Source organism: Artibeus jamaicensis, unplaced genomic scaffold (genome assembly GCF_021234435.1).
Source record: "Artibeus jamaicensis isolate MK-2021 breed Jamaican fruit bat unplaced genomic scaffold, CSHL_Jam_final contig_432, whole genome shotgun sequence".
NCBI lineage: Eukaryota > Metazoa > Chordata > Mammalia > Chiroptera > Phyllostomidae > Artibeus > Artibeus jamaicensis.
Window position 1 is genome coordinate 12,162,286 of NW_026521828.1, and position 21,991 is coordinate 12,184,276.

At 47.3% G+C, this 21,991-nt stretch overlaps 1 protein-coding gene across 1 annotated transcript; it reads right to left on the minus strand.

Moving 5' to 3' along the window:
• Positions 1-980: 980 nt before the first annotated feature.
• Positions 981-9,178, minus strand: GM2A (ganglioside GM2 activator). Its single transcript, XM_037156916.2, has 4 exons — positions 8,797-9,178; positions 3,478-3,639; positions 1,906-2,088; positions 981-1,552 (listed from the first exon to the last, which is right to left on the minus strand). Exons 1-4 carry the CDS (start codon positions 8,884-8,886, stop codon positions 1,397-1,399), a joined length of 591 nt encoding a protein of 196 aa, XP_037012811.1. The 5' UTR covers positions 8,887-9,178; the 3' UTR covers positions 981-1,396.
• Positions 9,179-21,991: the final 12,813 nt, after the last annotated feature.

The window sequence follows — 21,991 nt, forward strand, 5'->3', positions numbered from 1 at the left end:
TTCTGGCTTCAAATGCAGAATTCAGGACTGGTGCGGGGGTCTGTAAGGTGTCACGTAGAACAGGACAATGGACAAACACAGGACCTGACTTGGGTCCACCTCTCTTCATTGGATCCCTGCTCCAGAGCAGTTGCTAGTGGATCCAACTCTCAGCATCTGCCACCTTCACCCTGACGGCGCTCACGGCTCCGAGAGGCTGCCTTGACCTTCCCGAGCACTGGGAGGGCCTCCTGCTTGGGTCAGACACTATGGATCTGGCCCTAAGCAGGGAAAACCAGCACCAGAAGAAATGTCTCAAGACCAAAATGACAAAGCATGCGTGTTCTTATAATAGAGGCCATAAATTGGCCACCCTGAGCCAAACTTCCCTGCTGAAAAGTCTGTTTGGCCCCTGCACAGTGTTTAAAAAAATAATTGCTTGCCAATGCTTAAACATTGTTAAGATTTCATATAAAAGTCTTGATTGCCAGCTTCTCTATGGTAAAAGAAATTGAGAACATTTGGCAAACCGGACCTACAATGTTCTCATGAGACACTGGCTGTATCTGGAAAGCAGAGGCCCCATTAGCAACAAGTGCCCTTTCCACCTCTCCCAGGTCCATCATCCCCGACTGCATCCCCACCTGAGACTGCACATCAGATGTCTCACATCAGTGCGCATGTGCTGTTATGAGAAGGGAAGACACATCTGTTCCCTGTGGCCCTCGTCACTACGTTATGTCTCCTGCTTGGCCCTGTGGGTGCCTGGGTTTGTAAACTATCCCAAATACGTACAGCAGCCTTAAATCTCTTTCCCAAGGAAGCCCCTCACCCACCCACACCCTTTCTCTCCAGGAGTACTATGCCCCACTGCTAATTAGGCAAATCTAGAAAAGACTACCTAAACTAATTCTAGATGTTAACAGGGAAATACACCTCAGGCCCTTCATTGCATGAACGGGTTGGAGTAAAATGAAAACTGTTAATACTCTCACTCTGCCTTTAAGTTAACGACAAACTTTTAATGAGAAAACCATAAAGTTACTTCAGGAAAGGAAGACTGGGTTAGTCTGAACATGGCGTCACAAAACATGTTTGTCCTATTTCTGGACCGTTTAGAAGATGAGTTAAGCTATGCGACAGAAAGCCTCAGCGGTGAGGAGGAAAAGGAAGTGGCCAGCCCAGTAGATGTCCTGAGCTGTCAAGAACCACCAGGCTCTCGCTACGTTAGGTTCAGGCTGCTTGCTCACACCTAAAATGTAAGTGGCACAAAATGATTTTCAGTGAGGGTAGTACACCACTGTGGGAAGGGGCTTGAAGGGGGACAGAAAATCAGAATTTGGCCTTGACGAACACAAGACAGAGGAAGGGGGACACCTTCCTCACATCCCTTCATTCTTCTGCAGCTGGTGCCACATTATAAGGCCTCTAGAGAGACATTCATCTTGAAACAGCCCAGACGTTTCTCACCGCTGCTTAGGATGTTCTGGATGCGGTAGTTTCCGGTACTGAGCAAGCCAGGCAGGTCCAGGTGGGGTAGGGTGAAAACACTCTTGGGCAGTGAGTATTTGCCCTGTGGAAAAGCCAGTGGATCGCAGGTCAGTGGGAGCCTATCAATGAGACTCTCTCCTGGAGCCCCCTCTAGCATGAACTATCCCCCCTCCGATTCTCCTAAGAGCCACAGGAGGTTAGAGACAGCACTGAAAGCACAGCTAAAAGGTACTGAAGGTCACATCAAACTTCAAGTCTCCCATTTCACAGATGGATAAACTGAGGCTCTCTAAAGATAAGCCATTTAGGAAAGATCACACCAATTTACATCCATACTCGGACACCCAGATCTGCAAGAGGAGAATGCAAGGTTCTTTCTCTCTGAACCCATCTTTACTCCAGTCTAATGCTCTCTCTCCCTCCCTGAGTACTTACTTGTTTGAAGGGACAGTGGCAGGGAAGCCCATAGGCATGCAGGGGCTCCGGGCAGGGCTCTCCAGGGGGAAGGAAGATGTCAAGTATGTCACAGATGTCTTCATAGGTGCAGCTGCCAATCTGGTCCACACACGGGACTTTGACCCACAAGCCCGCCATTTCCTTCTGCACAGTCAGGTCCACCTGGTGGGAAGAGTTTGAAAAAGTGTCGGTTCCAAGGCAACCATAGTAGTAGCTCCTGCGCCTCTTTAAAAGGTCATTTCAGTCACAGAGATTTAAATTGTTTGGGATCTTAGAGATATCCGAACCAGAAATGACAGTATTGTGGCATGTGCCCCAATATTACTCTTTCCTGAGCCCATGACAGATCTGAATAATCAAATGTGGTTTTTTCTCCTTCTCTGAATCACAACCTTAGAATTCTTTAGGCAGTCACCATTGCCCACGGGCTGAAGCTAATGCCAGCTGAAGTGCGTTTGTCATTATCTGACTGCTAATTGGCTAACTCGCGCACTGCCTCCTAGACTTTCCCAAAGTGTGACTACAAAATGCAGAGAAACTTATGAAAGGAACTTGAACCTCCTTCGGGGCGGTATACAAGACTGGAAGGGATTTTACAAAATGCTCAATGTCAGCAAACGTGTGGAAAGAGCCAAACCCGTGTCTGGTGAGAGGACAACTGGGCTCGAACGTTTGGAGGCAGTTCGTCGATGTGCATTAAAAGACCTAAACATCCGCGTCCACACGACCAGAAAAGCAGAGAAAGGGGCTTCTCAGGAATAATCTCTGCAAAGGTGTTTATAACAGAAAACAAAACAAACCAAAAAATGGCCCTGGAAACAAACTAAATACCTGACATTAGATCTGTTAAGTAAATTAAGACAAATCTGTAACAATATTTCTGCCATTTAAAAATGATTAGGCAGGTCTAAGCCAAATGCCGTGGAAAGAGATATGGAACATATAGTATAATGCAAAGGGGGGGCAAGTTTAATAGCACATGTCCTATAATCCCATATATATATATTTACAAATGTGGAAAAAATTCTGACAGGACATTTAAACAGCTTCCAAGGACTATCTCATACAGAGTTAGATTACAGGAGGACACTTACAAGGAGCACTGCTTATTTTCACATATATATCTATTAAAGTTAACATTATATGTGATTATGTGAGGGATTATTCCAAAACGTTGAAAATGCCTCTTCTCATGAGGTAGTGAGATTTCAGGCCATTTCTCCCCCCAACCCCATTTTGACCATTTGAATTCTCTAAAGTTGACCACATATCACTTGCTAATTGATGTGTCTGTTTTCTAATTAACGGCACCACCACCAAGACCAAAATGCCCAACCAGAGCTGTCAAATGACAGTGAGCATGCGCCGTCCTGGCCGAGAGGCGGAGCTCTCCTGCCAGGTGTGAGGACACGGTCATTCGTGAAAGCTGGAAGTTGCTGGGGCTGATAAGGGATTCCTTCCCATCTCCAGCATCATGACACCAAGATTGTCAGCTGGCCCTCGGCCCCTTCCCTCAAGCTCCCAACTGATCCCATCCACCCCCAGGCTCACCTTCAGGGGAGAACTGAGGGTAACACTCGTCAGGGTCTCGGCACTGACAGTCACATTCCCCGGATCCACAATGGGGCTAGGGTCCACCGTCAGGCTTTTGATCAGCACAGGGTCCTTCCCCCCGTCACAGTTCTCCCAGGAAAAGCTACTGATCCGGAATGCCTAGGAATAATCACAGCAGCAAGAAAAGAAAAGTTGGCCAGAGGAAATCTCACCCGTTAGAAGAATCAGCAGAAATGACCGTGGGCAAGGTAGCTTCCCTCTCCGAGCTTCACCTGTAACTGAGCATCGGAAGACCTGCAGTGACACTTGTTTTACCACTTCATAGGCAGGACTTGAAGTAAAGGCTCAAAATACATAAGCCCCCAAAGTGTGCCAAACTGTAAAGCACAGTACACCAGCCCCTGAAGCGATTCGTGCTGCAGGAGGAACTGAAACTCAGTGTTACCGATGCTCAAACGCTCAAACAGGAGACTGCTCTGATCGCCCACCTCGGTGCTCCCCGCTCCTCTCCAGCCAGTCTTGGGGTCTCCTCAGAGAGAAGCTCCTGGAGGGTTTCCCTTTGCAGTCCGAGCCCTGGACCTTATTGCCGTCACACACCCCACTCCCCCACTCCAGTGCAGGCCCAGGGACAACAGGAAACACAAAATGCAGGGGGAAGCATAACATCCAAAACGTTACCCTCGAAGGGTGTGCGGTCAACCCAGAAAGGGAATAGGACACACAGGAAACAGCCCCCAGGGAGCCACTTGTTCAGAAACAGTCCTTGTTGAATGAATGAAGCTCCCCAATCCTAACCAGTGCTTTCTCTCCCCCATCCCATTGCTCGGCCCTGTCTCCGTCTGAGTCACCCTCCTCCCCTCTGCAGAGCCACTTCTCTTCCTCCTTCACATCGCCCAGAGGTCTCCTGACTCCACCATCTTGTCCAACTACACATGGCCACTGACGCCCTGCTCCCATGGTTCCCTTCTTGTCTGTGATCTTTCAAACTTCCCACACGCCATGCCCACTTTCTGCCCACCCCCTCACACCTTTCCCAGCCCCCTCTGAGAAACTTACAACCCGCCTACCATGCACAACCCAACTTAGAAAGAAAACCTACTACTCCCACACCCCCAAGCCGATCCCCATCATCAACACACCCACAGCCAACTGGGCCAAAAAGGAACACCTAACCCAATCTGGTTAGGTGACAGATTCTCTCTGCCTCTGATTTGGGAATTGAGACGGAAGCAAAGTCACTCAGAGGACCTTGGGCTTTGCATTGTTACTGGCCCCGCAGCTTTGGGATGGGGCTAGAACTTGAGGCCCGTGGCCCATGGCTAAGACAAGGGGACGAGAATTAAGTCTGTGGAAAAGAGAACGAATGTAGTCATCTACCTCCACCTCTCCCCTATCAAAACAGGCAGTGAGGGGCATGGCTGTGGAGTGAGATATGGGGTAAATCAAGGCTTTAGTCCGACGACACGGGCTGAAATCCTAGCTCAGCCACCAGAGCATGTGATGATACAGGCAGCTTCCTCTCGAGTCCCAATTTCCACATCTTTTAGGTGGAGGCATTTATACTTTCCTCTCGGGGCTGTTGCAAGGGCGAGAGCATGTATGTAATGCTCATAACACGAAGTCATGCCCAAAGTGTGAGCTGGCTCACTGAACGACAGACACGAGCCATCCCAGCCTCCAACTCTTGCCTCTAGTTCCATGAGATTCCTCATGTACCTGGAGTAAACTCACCTTTACTTGAATTTTTTGGAATGGGTTTCTGTCGCTTGCGATGAAACACTGTGCCATAACTAAGAAAGGCAGGACAGGGTCTGATTCATCCCTGTATTCCCCAGGGCCCCTTTTACAGGGTAAAAGCCAATAAATGCATCCTTCGCACTCAAAAAATGAGTGGAGCAACGACCACAGACTCTGACCTCAGTGCTGTGTTAATAGTGGTAAACAATTAGAAATGTTCCTGCCCTGTCTTTAGAGCTTAGTCTAATGTATCCATTGCCCACTATGATTTCTGAGTGCCATAGTGAAACAAAAGGTAAGGTGGAGAGTAACAAAGGACTTACTTAAATAGGGTGATGAGGAAGTGATACTTAAGCTGGACTCCTGCAGGATGAGGAGTCGAATGTGTAAGTACAGAGAGAAGGAATGTCCAGGCAGAGGGCACATGTGCAAAGGCCCTGTGGTAGAAAGCAGCTTAGCTGCTCCAGCACTACAAGAAAGCCAATGGGCTACATGCAGTGGACAAGGAACCCAGATGAGATCAATGGGGTGGCAGGATCATTTCACACAGGACCTCACAGGTCATAATCAGAAGGCTAAATTTTCTATAAGTGCAATAGAGCCCCCTTGCAGGAGAGTGACATGCTGTTTAATGGTTGAGACCAGCTTGGAGAGGAACAAGGTGGAAGTGGGGAGAACAGTTACACGACCACTGTCACCTGAAAAAGTGCCTGGAATTAAGAGTCAGGCTAGCCCTGGCTGGTGTAGCTCAGTGGATTGAGCTCAGGCCTGTGAACCAAAGGATTGCAGCTTAATTCCCAGTCAGGGCACATGCCTGGGTTGCAGGCCAGTTCCCAGAAGGGGACGCACAAGAGGCAACCATACATTGATATTTCTCTCCCTCTCTCCTTCCCTTCCCCTCTAAAGATAAATAAAGAAAATCTTTAAAAAAAAAAAAAATAGAGTCAGGCCAGAAGGTATGCAGGAGGACTAGCCGTTTTCAGGGGCTGCTTTCACAGATTCTAGGGCAACCTGACTGACATTGAGGACTGATCCCAGGTTGGAAGAATTGTCCAGAATGCCGTCAGAGCTGAAGAATCCCCTTTCTTCTCCTTCTCCCAGGCCCTCGGGGAGACACAACAAGGTGGTTTCCAGATGCCTGACTAGAGGCTTCAGTGGCAATTAATTCTGCAGCTGAGTCAGCCTCATCCAGAAAAGCAGGTATGATGAATTAGCAATGCCCACCAAGGGCCAGGCCTGGCCGCAGGTATTTGCCATCCCAATATGTGGGAAGAGTCACCATGGGACAACGTAGGCCAGAGGGGAAAGGCACAGCTCTGGAGGCAGAAATATGGCTACAGACCGCAGACCTGGGTTCGAATCAGACACCAGCCACTCTCACTAGCTGAGACCATGGCTAAATGAATCCCTCTTAGAGTTTGATTTCCTCATCTATCAAATGCATACTTATATCCTCTCACTGGGCTACTGGGCTACTGGGAGAGGGAGAAGTCTGTACACAGAAAGCATAGGCCACAACTCTTCAAAACTGTCAAGCCCATGAAAACAAGACTGAAAAAGTATCACACAGCCCAGAGGGGACGGAGAGATGTGACAACAAACGCAATGTGGTCACTGGATTGAATCCTGAAACACAAAGAGGCCATTCACAGAAAAGCTGGTGAAATCCAAATAAAAAGTCTAGTGTTTCATGAATGGTAACGTAGCGATGTCGGCCTCTCAGTTTTGACAAGGGCACTGTGGTAAATAAGATGTTAACATTGGGGAAACAGGGTGAGGAGTAGGTGGTATCTCCGTGCAAGTTCTCTGTTAATCTAAAATTATTTTCCAAAAAAAAAACGTTTATGAGGAAAAAAAGCACGTGGCTTAACACATAGCACACAGTGTGTGCACAATAAATGGCAGTCATTGTGGAGGATCACAGAGTCTGTCCCCAGCATGGGGCCAAGCACTCTACCCTGGTACCTAACACGGCATCCCAAGACTGGTTAATGCTAGAGGAGGACCGGGGACTCAGTGCTCGGGATGCTGAGAACACTCACAGCCTTCATCTGGCCTGTGATCTCGGGGTCAGGACTTTGAATCCCATGATCCCAGAGAAGTCCTGCACGGTGGCGGATAAAGATTGAGATGGCCACTTGGCTGTGTAATCTTGAATGAGTCCCCTATCCTTCTCTATGGGCCTGGTGTAGTGGGTGCACTCTATGATGTCTCAAGCCCCCCCCCCCAAAACTGTCAATCTAAGAACCCTTTGGAATGGTCTGGAATAGCATCTATAGCCAAAACATGTAGAATGGGGATGTAGGGCAAGCTCAAGCCTTAGCTGAACTCCACCTCATAGCGGTCAGACTGGGGCCAAGAGAAACGTTCTCACCCTACACTCGTGGACAAAGTGTGAATCCTCTGGGAGAATACGCCCAAAGATCCCGCTCCTTCATTCAACAGACTCCTTGCCCCCGTGGCAGGGTGAGGCCGAGTCCAATGGCTTATATCACTTTATCTAAGATTTTAGAGCATTTCCCTTCACCCACAACCCACAAGCAAGACAAGTTGATATCATGCCCATTTCACAGATGAAGAGAGTAAGCAAAGCTCAAGGAGCCCCAAGGTTATGCCCATGGATTAGAGACAGAGACAGGATCAGAAGCCAAGCTTCCCAGCGCTCAGTCCTATCCTATCCCACTTTCCCCAAACACCACGACATTTCTACTCTCAGAGAAATATTTCCAAGGTGTTTAGAAGAAGGGGATGTCTGCTAGGCCTCTCTCTTTAGCTGCTGCCAGCAATAGTGAGCGTCTTGCCCACAGCTATGCACCAAAGGGCCAGTGAAACTAGGCTTCTCTGGGTGTCAGAAAGACAGAACTTCCTTTCCCCAAGGGTCTGAAGCTTGGGGTGAGCAAGAAGTGAAAAAAACAAGCTCAGAAGTCAGAGCCTCTCCGTGGCTCACAACCAGGGCTAGGGCTAAATCTTTGTCAAGCAGAGGCACAAGCCTGGACCTTCAGGCTTGGGGGGGGGGGGGCTCTCAAACCCACCCCCCAACAGGACAAGCCAAGCCCCAGAGCAGGTCAGAGGAGAAGGGATGGGTGCCAGGCCTCTTCGTGGGAGAAAGGGTGGACAGGTAAACAGGGCTGAGTCTCTGGGCCTGGGAGCAGTGTCTAAATCTTCCAGGTTGGCAAAATTTCACTCAGACATTGGAAAGAGGGCAGGAGAGTACATAAGCAAGTGAAATTAAACCTTCTGAAGACGCCTGGAGCTGAGCAAGGTCTTACAGCCCACCCTCACTGTACAGATAGGTGAAGGAATTCAGAACAGGCCTCCCCAAGATGTGCTACTGTGGCATGTTACCTACCTGCATGTGTATGTAATTAAATTTGGTTATTTTCTCTCATTAACCTGGCACCTATCAACAGACAAAACTTAGAAGGGCAGAAGAAAGCTTCTTATTCTCCCACAAACCCTTAGAGAGGCTCCGCGGCAGAGAAGGAATTCTAGGGACGGGATTAGCTACCAGGTCCATAGCCCATTCCAGTCCACCCGGCCACGACAGTGGAAACAGCCTCCTAAAAGAGCCGCACTCACCGGTTTCGCTAAGACCTTTGCAAGGGCCCCAGGTCCAGCGAGAAGCAAGCCCAGGGCGATCAGGATGGGAGCCTGCATCCTGGGAATCATTGCAAAAGTAGGTCTGTGCAAAGATGACTACAGCGTCTGGGGCTGCAGCGACGCCTTTAAATGCCTCTCAGAGTTGGTTATGCAAAGCTGTGCATTGTTTCGCAAAGCTAAGCGTGGCCACTTTCAGATTCATCCCAACCCGCTGGGATCTGGTATTTCAAGGGCTTGAGCTGGAACAAATCTTTCCCAACTCCGCACCTTAGAGGTTCCTCCAAGAGCGTCTTTCCTCTGCGTGGGTGTCAAGCCCCCAAGCTCCGAGGAGCGAAGGTCGAGCCAAAAAAGGAAAGAGGCCCAGCTGAATGCAGGAACTGGGCGGAACTGACAGGCGGAGAGGGAGGCTGGAAAGGAAGGACCCAAGGCCAAGCGAGGAGGGGCGGGGCCGAAGCGGGAGGGAGGGGCGGGGCCGGAGCGGGAGGGAGGGGCGGGGCCGGAGCGGGAGGGAGGGGCGGGGCGTAGCTGCTGTTTCCGAGCTCACGCCGTGACAGTCAAAGCAGGAAGATCATTTGTTTTTCATCAAACAAGATTTTGTTAAAGTACTACATTTTGTAATTTTGTAATACTCCTATTGCTTCTTTAAAAAGAAGCAATTAATTAGATTGCAAACCCCACAAAGGATGAGACTATGACTTCCAGTTACTGATGCAAACTCAGTGCCTGACAGTAACTGAAAGACAACCAATCTTTGTTGAATAAATGGGTGTATGAAACTTATCTAATCATCTTAAACATTTTTCAATTAATTTTAGATTTACAGAAAAGTTGCAAAAATAGTACACAGCTAGCTATCCGTTTCCCCTATCATTAACAATAAGATGGAGTGTTTTTATAAAACCGGAAAACTGGCATTAGTACATTGGTATCAGCTAAGCTCCAGACCTTACCTGATTTTTAAATAATATTTTATTCATTTTTTAGAGAGATGGGAAGAGGGAGAGAAAGAAAGGAAGAGAAACATCGATGTGCCAGAGATACATCCATCAGTTGCCCCTACACGCCGCCAACCTGGGACCTGGCCTGCAACCCAGGCATGTGCCCTGATGGGGAATCAAACCGGCTGTTGGGAACCACCTTGCCTGGTTTCAGAAGCTGTAACCCACCATCCCCACCCCCCCCACCCTCGCCTTGGCTAAGGCTGAGTGTGAGACCTTCAGACCTTTAGCCACTAAGGAGACAAAGCTTATCTCCCTGGCAGGGGCACCACCTCTGTTCCTTTTACTTCACCTTGCCTAGACCCCAATGCTTGATCGGTTAGCCAATGACAAATAAGATTCTTCAAGAGAGGAATAACCTAAAACAGGCATGATCATGGGGGGCCCCAGGGAAGGACTTGGGTTGATGGACCTTCACCCCTTGGCTTAGACAGAGCCTGAGTCCTCATTATGTCTGGGAGAAGTCTCCTAATCTCTTGGCTGTGTTACTTCCCCTGCCTGACTTAGGCCTGAAACCATGATAGAGGGTGGTGCAGCCCAGTGCTGGGAATGGCGGGCTCCCCAGGTGATCAGGCCTGAGGAAGAATATATAAAATGCTGTGAAACCTGCTTTGCTAAGAATGTTCTCAATTACATGATAAGGGTCTGAGCAGGAAATGAGTTTGTTTCCCAAAGATTTGTAGCCCTTTAGCTAACAGACCCTAATTCAGGATAGGCCCTCAGAGTTCTTTATATGTTATCTATTGTTTGATCCTTACTGCCTGACAATGATTAATGAGCTTTACCTCTCTTCCTGGGCAAAATGAACCCAATAAAAGCCTACTGAGGAAAAACCTCTTGGTCCTTCTCCTTCCAGAGATCAGCCACCTTTCCTCCCCAAGCAGATCGTGTCTTGGTAGATTTATTCTCATCAGCAGCTGACAGCAGACTCTGCAGACAAAGCTCCCCCACAACCTGCGACTTTTCGGTTCACAGGCTGGCACTCAATCCACTGAGCCACACCAGCCAGGGCTACCTGATCTTTTAATATGCTTTTTAAATATTTGATAAGGGATTCCCTCTTTCAGCTAGCACCACCTCATTATATACAAGTGCAATTTGAGGCCCCAAGAAGAGGACTGGCCAAGTCATGTACAGTAGTACAGCTAGAACTCAATTCTCCTGAGGCTGATCCCACAGCAGTTTGAGAGATGTCCACGTGGCTGTACTCGTGAATGCATTGGTGGTGGGTGGGGGAAGTGCTTGCCAACACAGGTATCGCTGGGGCCTCATTGGGAAATAGAAAGGGGACTGCAAGCCTGCCGTCCAGCGCCATTTCTTCTCCATCTTTGCCAAGGCCCTCCCATCCCATTAACCACTTCCTCCCAACCACTCAATACTGCCCACAGCATCACTGTGGAAGGAGAGCAGACCAGTGGCTTGTTCAGAGTGCTTGCTCCAAGTCAGGCAGACCCAGCCTTGCATCCTGTGAGATCCTGATCAGGGGCTGTAACCTCTTTGGCCTCAGTTTCCTCATTGGCAAAACAAAGGTTAAAATAACTAATAACAATGATAATAATAATAAACTACAATTTCAGTTCTAAGCTATTCACTCATTCGACAAATGCTTACAAATACTTACAGATTCGACTGTTGAACATGATAAAGACCTTGTCCCTGCCCCCACAGAGACTAGGGCCTATTAGAGAAGAGCAATCAGCAAATAAACAAGATATAGTACAAGAGTAATAATACCAGAAGACAAGAAATTAGGTTAAACTAACTCAAAGTGCAGTGGGTTACCTTCTTGAGCCTAAAAAGAACTCTCTGAGGAGGCAGATTTTCACCATGGTTGGGAGAAATGAGAAACAACTGGGGTGAAAGCAAGTGTGAAATGTAAACATGGTCGAGCCCTTGGGGCCAGCTCCCAGCCAGGATTTCACACTGCCATCCTCTGGGGGGCGCTTAGAAATCCTGGTGCCCAGGCAACTCTTCAGACCAATTACATCTAAATCTCTGGAGCTGGGACAAAACCATTCGTTTCTTTGTTTTGGTTTTTAATCCCAGGTGATTAAAATATATAGTCAAGGTTGACATCCACCTGGCATACAACAGGTGCACACATACAGAAAAATGACGATGATTAAAACAAGGCTCTTGACCTTGAAGAACCCACATTCCAGGGGTGATGTGTTGGAAATGTGGAAATTGCTGTCACTCTAATGTTCGTCATCATGTGTTTCCTGGAGGACTAACTGAGTCTGGGCCCTGGAACAACGTGGTCCAGGGTGACCTCGCATGCTCGTGTGTGGCAGGGTGAATGTTGCTGGGGACACAGCATGTGTCAAAAGGCTGGTGCGGTGAGTGCCCTGAGTGTAATGAGGAGTGATTACCACCTCAAATGCATATGAAGCAGGCACGTGGGTCAGATGTAGCAGTCACAGACAAGCATCTGTGGGGGGAGGGAGAAACTTTCCTCCACTCTCTCAGTTCTTTTGGATGATCTAATAATCAAACAGACACAAGACGGATCAACAAGAGGAAATGAACAAATTTAATGGCGTACGCACATATGGGCACCCTGCATACACTAACGTCAGAGATCCCGTGTGCATGAGAGGTTCAGAGACAGAAAAGGACTATGAGGAAGCTATGACATTCCAAGCTAAGGATAAGGTTAGACACCTGGGTCTTCCGAGGGGAGGAAGGTCATTCACAGGATAAAAAAGAACACATGCTCAGTAATTAGGTGTTTGCCTTCTCCTATAGAGAGGTCATACAACGTTATTTCTGGTGAAAACTCTTACTATGGATAAAAAAAGCTGTGGTACAGTCACACATGAAATACTATTCAACCATAAAAGAGAAAAGAAGGAGGAACTCTTATCCTTTGCGACAGCATAGATGGAACTGGAGAGCATTATGCTGAGTGAAATAAACCCACCAGAGAAAGATGAGTACCACATGATCTCACTCACATGTGGAATCTACTGAACACAATGAGCTAATAAGCAAAATAGGGACAAGCTCATAGAGAGCACAGACTGACAGGTGTCGGGGTGGAGTGAATTGGGAGTCAGATGTGTGGGTGGAGGGAATGAGCAAAAAAGAGAAAAGCTTGTGGGCACAGACAACAGTGCGGTGATCGCCGGGGGAAGGGTGAGGGAGGTGGGGGGTGTATAAGGGGGATAAACAGTGATGGAAGGAGGCTGGACTTGAGGTGATGAACACACAATACAGTGCACAGATGCTGTGTAATAGAACTGTGCACCTGAAACTCCTATAATTTTGTTAACCAGTGTCACCTCAATAAATTCAATGAAAAGAACAAAATCTAAAACAAAAAACAAAAAAACCCACACAGAGAGAAAAAAAACCTTTCAAACAAAAAAAAAGATAAATAAATACATTCTTTAAGGGAGAGGTGAAAATTTCGCATGAGCCCTCAGGGTGTTGATTGCCTTTCACTCAAAACAATCCACGGGCCAAAGCGGCAGGTCTTGGGAGGACGAGTCTAACCCCTTCACAGCTGATGGCGCAGACACGCGAACACTTGCTTACTGACTGGTCTCTGGTTTCAACCCAATTATAGCCGGGACATCTATCTGGTTTTACATCTTGGCCTACCCGCCTCACTCAGCTCAAAGAGCATAAGAATCTTAAATCTTGGCTATGTTTATTATACAGTAATTTTCTGAGGAAGTGCTAAAAAACAAAATTCACTTGAGTACCTTTGAAGACCTAATGGCTTTATTCAGCGATTCCTGAGCTGCACAGTGCCCCCTCTAACAACCGAAAGGGCTCTGTGGTGTTGTGCAGGTGCTGAGTCTTTATGAGAAAAAGTGCGGGGCAAGGGAGCCATCGGCAAAAGGAAAGGGTTACTTTTTACACTGAGACATCCTCTTTGGGGAAGAAGGGAATGGCCAGGGTTTTTATCAGGCAGATCGCCTCTTCTTTGGGGGGTAGAGAGGGCCCATGTGACAGTTTATTTTACTGGTTCTTGACCAGAAAACTCCTGACTGGAATTTTAAGGTTATATTTCTAGGAAAGGTTGAAACAACAATTAGGTCAGGTACTAAATCTAGGTTTGGTGTCATGGGCTTTGCCACAAGTGACGCCATTTTGGATCTGTGGTTTCTCTTTAACAGAAGGTGACATCATGACTTTCATATAAAACGAGCACGCATTAGAGATTTAATTTAACTCCTTCAGCGAGGGAACCTGTGAGGTGTCACAACCTTCACAAAGAACAAACACATTTATAGATCAGGAGTATTGAGGTAAACGTGCAAATGAAGGCAAAACTGGCCTTGTCCATAGTAGGGGAGAGAAGTCAGGGTCACCTCTGTGGCACACAGATGTGCACGTGCAAAGGCGAAGGTTATTGCCCACGCTCATCAGCTGTCTGCAACTTCAGAGGCAGTAAACGGCACAAAGACTATCATAAAATCATAACTAGACATGTGGAAGAGCATGCTCAAAGAAATGAATGGTTTTCCATTGAAGCTCTTACAAAAAATAAATAAAAATAAAACAATGGCCAAATGGTCTTTGGTGATGCTAAGCCACATCGCCAAACCAAAACTTAATAACTAACCGCACTGCAGTTTCAGCCTCTCTTAGAAGTGGAATTTTAGTGATCTCAAATGTTATGATCTGGAATTCCTGGGTCAATCCTAGTGAAGTAATCAGCCTGATGGAACTCCCTGCCTTCTCCAGAAGGAAAGTATTGTTGCCTGAAATAACCCACTCTTTAAAAAAATTTCCTAGTCCTGCTCTCTTCCTGCCTAAAAAACATTCTACTTTGGCCCTGGATGATGTGGCTCAGTGGATTGAGCACTGGTCTGTGAATCTAAAGTTGCCAGTTTGATTCCCCGTCAGGGTACATGCCTAGGTTTGGGGCCAGGTCCCCAGTTGGGGGCGGTGGGGGGCATGTGAGAGGCAACTGATCAATGTATCTCTGGCACATCGATGTTTCTGTCCCTCTCTTTCTCTTTCCCTCTTTCTAAAAATAAATAAATAAATAAAATCTTAAAAATGCTGTACTGCATAGCAAAAAGTAAAATAAAGTGAATTTTAAAAAGTAAAAACCTTCCATTCTTTTTAAAAAATTATTTTATTGTTGTTCAATTACAGTTGTCTGCATTTACACCCCCACTCCTCCCCACCCCAGCCAAACCCTCCTCCCTCCCTTGCTTTCAACCCCCTCCCCTTTGTTTTGTCCATGTGTCCTTTATAGTTGTTCCTGAAAACCCTTCCCCCCATTATCCCCTCCTCACACCCCTCTGGTAACTGTCAGTTTGTTCTTAATTTCAATGTCTCTGGTTATATTTTACTTGTTTTTTCTTTTGTTGATTAGATTCCATTTAAAAGTGAGATCATATGGTATTTGTCCCTAACCCCCTGGCTTGTTTCACTCAGCATAATGCTCCCAATTCCATCCGTGCTGTCACAGAGGGCAGGAGCTCCTGCTTTCTCTCTGTTGTGTAGTAGTCCATTGTGTAAATGTACCATAGGGTTTTTTTTAATATATTTTATTAATTATGCCATTACAGTTGGCCCCTTCCCCCCTTCATTCCCCTCCACCCTGCACACCCCCTCCCCCACCATTCCCCCCTTTAGTTTATGACCACGTGTATCAAGTTCTTTAGATTCTATATTTCCCATACTATTCTTGCCCTCCCCCCTATTTTCTACCTACCACCTATGCTACATATTTTCTGTACCTTTTCCCACTCCCCTGTTGCTAACCCTCCATGTGATCTTCATTTTTATGGTTCACTCCTGATTTAGCTGTCCTCTTAGTTGGCTTTTGTTTTAGGTGTGGTTCTTAATAACTGAGTTTGCTGTCCTTTCACTGTTCATCTTTTTTATCTTCTTTTTCTTAGATAAGTCCCTTTAACATTTCATATAAGAAGGGCTTGGTGATGATGAACTCCTTGAATTTGATCTTATCTGAGAAGCACTTTATCTGCCCTTCCATTCTAAATGAAAGCAGCTTTGCTGGATAGAGCAATCTTGGATGTAGGTCTTTGCATTTCATGACTTGGAATACTTCTTTCCAGCTCCTTCTTGCCTGTAAGGTCTCTTTTGAGAAATCTGCTGACAGTCTGATGGGAACTCCTTGGTAGGTGACAATCCCCTTATCTCTTGCTGCTTCTAGGATTCTCTCCTTCATTTGAATCTTGGCTAATGTAATGATGATGTGCCTTGGTGTGTTCCTCCTTGGGTCCAACTTCTTTGGGACTCTCTGAGCTTCCTGGATTTCCTGGAAGTCTATTTCCTTTGCCAGAATGGGGAAGTTCTCTTTTATTATTTGTTCAAATAATTTTTCCACTCGTGGCTGTTCCTCTTCCCCTTCTGGTAACCCTATAATTTAGATGTTGGAACACTTAAGGATGTCCTGAAGGTTCTTAAGCCTCCCCTCATTTTTTTGAATTCTTGTTTCTTCATTCTTTTCTGTTTGGTCATTTTTTCCCTCTTTCTGGTCCACTCCTTTGATTTGAGTCCCAGTTTCCTTTCCATTACTATTGGTTTCCTGTGTATTTCCCTTCATTTCAATTAATTTAGCTTCCATATGTTTCTCTAATTTGTGACTAAAATCAACCAGTTCTGTGAGCATCCTGATCACCAATGTTTTGAACTGTGCATCTGAAAGTTTGGCTATTTCTTCATCGCTTAGATTTATGGGCTCTGGGGCTCTGAGTTGTTCTTGAGCCATGTTTTTATCTGTTTGTGCCAGTTACGTATGAGGAACAGAGCCTTAGTTGTTCACCAGGGCGGGGCCACCCAGGTTGCTGGTTTGTGAAGCTGTATGTGGGGGCAGGGTTAGAGAGAGACAATGGCAGTTCTCTCTGCTGCTTTCCACCTCTGGGGCCTGCGTGGTCTGTCTCACCACAGCTAGCTCCTTCACCGGTTTATCTGCACGTGAATGTGTGACCACGGTCCTCCCTCAGTGGGTCCGCCTGCTTCTCCACACCTGGGATTCGCCCATGGCTGCTGGCACACCTGGGTCGCACGCCCCGGTCGGTCTGGTGGATCTTGCCTGCCCGACCCCGCTCTGCTCCTGGCTCTGCCCCTCTTACCAGTTTGGCTGAAGGGTTCATTGTTGTCAGACTTCCGTGTAGTTTAATTTTCTGTTGTTTGGCTGCGTTTTTGTTGCTAAAACTTTGTTGTTTTTAAACTTGGTTGTGTGAGAAGGCGAAGTACTTCCACCTACACCTCCATCTTGGCAGAAGTGCTTTGTACCATAGTTTTTTCATCTACTCATTTACTGATGATCACCTAGGTTGCTTCCAGCACTTGGCTACTGTAAATTGTGCTGCTATGAACATTGGGGTGCATAGATTCTTTTAGATTGGTGTTTCAGGGTTCTTAGGATATAATCCCAGCAGTGGAATTGCTGGGTCAAAAAGAAGTTCCATTTTTAGTTTTCTGAGGAAATTCCATACTGTTTTCCATAGTGGCTGCACCAGTCTGCATACCCACTGACACTGCACTAGGGTTCCCTTTTCTCCACAACCTCACCAGCACTTGTTTGTGGATTTGGTTATGATGGCCATTCTGACCGGTGTGAAGTGGTATCTCATTGTGAAAAACTTTCCATTCTGTACAACCCCTCAGAAGCACCCTTTTAATTGCTAGATAGAATGCTGACATATTCATGAATCACTTAATAAAGCTAATTAGATCTTCAAACTTACTCAGTTGAATTTTTGTTCTTTAACAAAGCCCAAAGTTTTCTTTAAATAGTAATGATATTTCTGACTTTAGGCAGTGCCTTTAATCTCCCTGGGCCTCAGTTTTGCTATTTGTAGGAAGATAGTGTCAAACTAGGTGATCGCCGAGGTCCCCTTCAACTTTGAGAGCAGGTGTATGTGTATAAACGGGAAGGAATACTAGAGTGATTTCCATCCCCCCTGACTAGCCCATCTGAGAGAGCGAGAAACCGGAGCCCACAGCCGCCCAGCAGAGGTGAATGAGCACCTGGGCTTCCGGCCTCCCAGCTCAGAGCAATATCCCTTGATTGCAAAGCTAACAGGAGCACCACTCCCTTCTCACCTTACCCCTCTGAAACCCTAGAGCATCCGGAGGCTTGGAAATGCCCTGAGGACCAGGGGCTGGACTGGTCTGGCAAGACAAACAGGCCCGGGGAAGGTGCCTCTAGAGCAGCCTCCGCCACCGGCCTCAGGCTGAGGGCACAGGGTGGGCCCCCGCACACACAGGTTTGCATCACTTTGATTCCCGAAGATTTTCACCTTGACACAGCCTTTGCTTAGAGCTTTGATTCTCAATGCTAGCTACACATCGGAATCACCTGGGCAGCTTTAAACAAATAACCTCAGTGTCCAAGCCCAGGCTGCACCCTTGGGTGGGACAGAGCAGCAGCATTTTAGTCTCCCAGGGGATTCCAAGGTACAGCCAACGCTGAGAACCACTGGTCTAAAATAGCTTTTATCTAATGGTAATACACATGCAAAACACCGTGGATCCCCTTTAAAGAGCAGATTGTGACTCAGCAGGCTGGGCTGGAGCTCAAGAATTTGTATTTATAACAAGCTACCTGTGAGGCCAATGCCGCAGGTCTGAGGACCACAGAGTAGCAAGGGTCTGAACTAGAGCCACTTCCTCCACCACTGAGAGGCTGGGGTGGGATACATACGGAGTCGCTCTTTTCTCCCCCGGAAGGTGCCTGGTGAAACAGAGCAGGGAGGACAAAGCCTCGGTTGTTCCCAGGTTCTCATGTCTACTCCCCCTCACCCTCGAAGGGTTCCAGAACAAGCCTCCCCAAGATGTGCTACTTCAGCAAGAGAATTATTCTGGGCTAAAAGCAATGGAAGCCCTGCAGCTCTCACAAAAGCCTTTTACCTCTTCTTGAAAGAATTTAAATTTGGAGCCTTGCCCATAATAAGAGTTATCGCCAGAAAAAACTTTTTATGACCCATCTATAGAGCAGAGCAAAAACTTAATTGCTGAACATCTGCTCTTCTTATCTTGTGAATGACCCTCCTCCCCTCCAAAGCCCCAGGTGCCTGACCTCATCCTTAGCTCAGAATGTCATGTATCCTTCATTTCCCTTTCTATGTCTGAACCTCTCCTGTGGGTGGTATACCCATGCGAGTGTATGTAATTAAATTTGGTTATTTTCTCTTGTTAATCTGTCTCATAGCTATTCATTAGAGCAGCTAGAAGAACCTAGAAGGGGAGTACAATTTCTTCCTCTCCTGCACCCTACCATTGAGGTGGGAGGGCACCTATGATGTCTGAGGGCCAGCCCGGCCGCAGCCTCTTCCCTTCTGTGGAGTGTCTGGCTCCAACAAGCTGCCCTAGAGGAGCCGGAAGAATCCCAGCAGGCCGGCCAGAAGAATCCTGGTCTTACCGGCTCAGCTCTCCCTTTCTTACCCCTCTTCTCTCCTGCTTCCTTCCCTGCCCCGAACCACTCTCTGGCCTTCAAACTGGCTCTTAAGGATTATTTGAATTCAGCCAACCCTGGCTGTTTCTGCTAGTATTTTTCCAATCCCATCGACTTCTCCGGAGGCCCGGGCAATGTCTAAGAGAGCCCTAATTGTGTGACGACTCCCAACGGGATGGGGTTGAGAGTGAGGTTATGAGGATGTCGTCCCTTCTTTGGGTTTGGGGCCTGGATTCCAGGACAGGGACTGGCAATGCCTAGGCACCAGATTTCACCTGTCTATTCACGGAGTTCTTTACTGTTTCCAAAGCTTTCTATTAGCCGCCCCATTCATTCTGCTCGCACCCAATTGCCTGCTAGACTGGACCTTTCAGGTGAGTGAGGGTGTCGTCTGTAGTACCTGTAGTACCCTCATCGGGCCGGCGGGGGGCGGCCGCTACCCAATTCAGACTCAAGCTACCCGGAAACTCTGGCTCCGTGTGGACTGATCGGATTTTTCGCGAGAGGCTGAAAATCCAGACTTTTATGAGAATTCTTTAAATCGTTAAGGATGAGCAGCTAACTCAGATCATTATAAAAGACTGCGTGAACTGAAAATAAATCTGCGGGACAGATGTATCCGAAAGAATCCCAGCGGGCAAATTCTGAAGTTCACTTCATTCAAAAATGCCAGAGCTTTACATCATTATTCCCAAGTCTTGCATTTTACTGATACATGCGGGGAGCCTGAGGTTCAGAGAGAAGGGGGACTTCTTCAGGTCTGTTAGAGCAAATGAAGAGTAGACGCCAGGCGTCCCGACTTCTGGTCCGGGTCTTCCAGCAGGAGGAAGCGCAGCCAGCAGAACCCAAGGGTCCCCAGCGAGATCCGATTCTGCAACTCCGAGGGCGTGCCCCGGAGAGCCGGTCCTGCCCGGGGGAGCCCTCCCGGGGCTGGGGAGGTCGCCAGAGCCCAAGGGCAGGAGGGGGAGCCGGGGGTTATTTTTAGCTGCCTAGAATGTGCCTCTAGGCCTTATTTAGACATCAGGCGACAGGGTGAGCTGGAGGCAACAGGGGCGGGGGAGGAGATAGCCCCCTCCCCCTCCCTCTCTCTCCTGGGGCTCCTGTTTTAACTGCTCTTCCCTGCTCGCCCTCTTATCATCCTTTCTAGGGGCTCTAAATAGCAGCCCTTGCTGGCGGGGGCGCTGCCTGCTCCGGCTGGCTTCCTTTCTCCTCCACCTCGCCCTTTTCTCCCCATTCCCACAGTCCCACGGAGGAAGAGAACTCTGGGGCCATAGAATGTTGTCTGTTTACCTTCTGGGGTCCCAGATCTCTCTGAGAAGCTGTAGTAATTTATCTTGTGCTCAGGTTATGGAGTCTGTTGAACTTGGGTTCAAATCCAGCATATGATCCTTACACTCTCCAACCTGAGTTTCCACTTTAGTAGAGAGGAATTCGTACCCCATCCAAGCTCCCTCGTGGGTCCTGAAGATTAACCATGGAAAGATACCGTGAAGACCCTAGCATACCATAAAAAAAATCTTCAATAAATGATAGTGATGATGATTAATGTTATAGGTCCTCTGCCCAGAAAGATTTTAATCATTTATATGCACACAGTTGTGAGTGTAATTTCAGGAGGTTGATGTAAACTCTGAAGTTCACTGACCCCAATCCAACTTTGGACCCAACCCAAGCCATTCATTCATTCACTTATTTATTCATTCATTCAACAGATCTGTGCTAGAGCTTACTCCATGTCAAACACTGGGTAAGCTGTAGGCAAGGGTGTAAGGCCAGAGAAATGAATGTATATGAATTATCCAGGGTCAAATGCAAATCAATAGCAAGCCAAGGATCAGAAGAAAACATTTTAAAAAATAATGTATATAATTTAAAGAATTTGAACTATACATATACATACACCCCAGAAATCACCAAAATCAAGTTAACAGACACACCCATTACTTCCAAAAATTTCCTTGTGCCCCTTTGATTTTTTGTTTCTGTTTGGTTGTTTGTTTTTGTGGTAAGAACACTTGCCCTGAGATCCACCTTCTTAGCAAGCATGTAAGTGCACAATAAAGTATTGTGCACTATAGACACTCTGTTGTGGCACAGATCTCTAGGACCAACGCTCTTGGTCTGCTTCTATGAGCCCGACTGTTTTGCACACCTTGTAAAGTGGAATCATGCATAAGTGTCCTTCTGTGACTGGTTTATTTCAGTCAGCATCATGTCCTCCGGGTTCATCCGTGTTGTCGTAAAAGGCAGAATTTCCATCTTCTGAGAAGCTGGACAATATTCCATTCATCATATGTATATACCACCTTTTCCTTATGCATTTACCTGGCGGTGGCTGTCCGGGCTGTTTTCGTGTCTTGGCTGTCGGGATCTCTGTTGTGCGGAGCACGGGAGTGCAGACATCTCATCTAGATCCTGGTCGGGGGTACACACCCAGAAGCGGGATTGCTGGGTCGTATGACTGTATTTTAAATTCTTTAAGGAGCCGCCTTACTGTTTGTCATACCGTCTGCACCATTTTACGTTCCCACCAACAGTGCACCAGAATGAAAGTCTCTTGAATCCCAATCTTGACTCCTTTGAGGAATAACTTCTGTCTCTGAAAAGGGAAAAAGATCCCTTGCAGTCAAAATGGATCTGATCAGCCCTGGCTGGTGTGGTTCAATGGACTGAGTACCAGTCTGCAAACTGAACGGTTGTTGGTTTGATTCCCAGTCAGGGCACATATCTGGGTTGTGGGCCAGGCCCCCAGTGGGGGGCATGTGACAGGCAACAGGTCGATGTA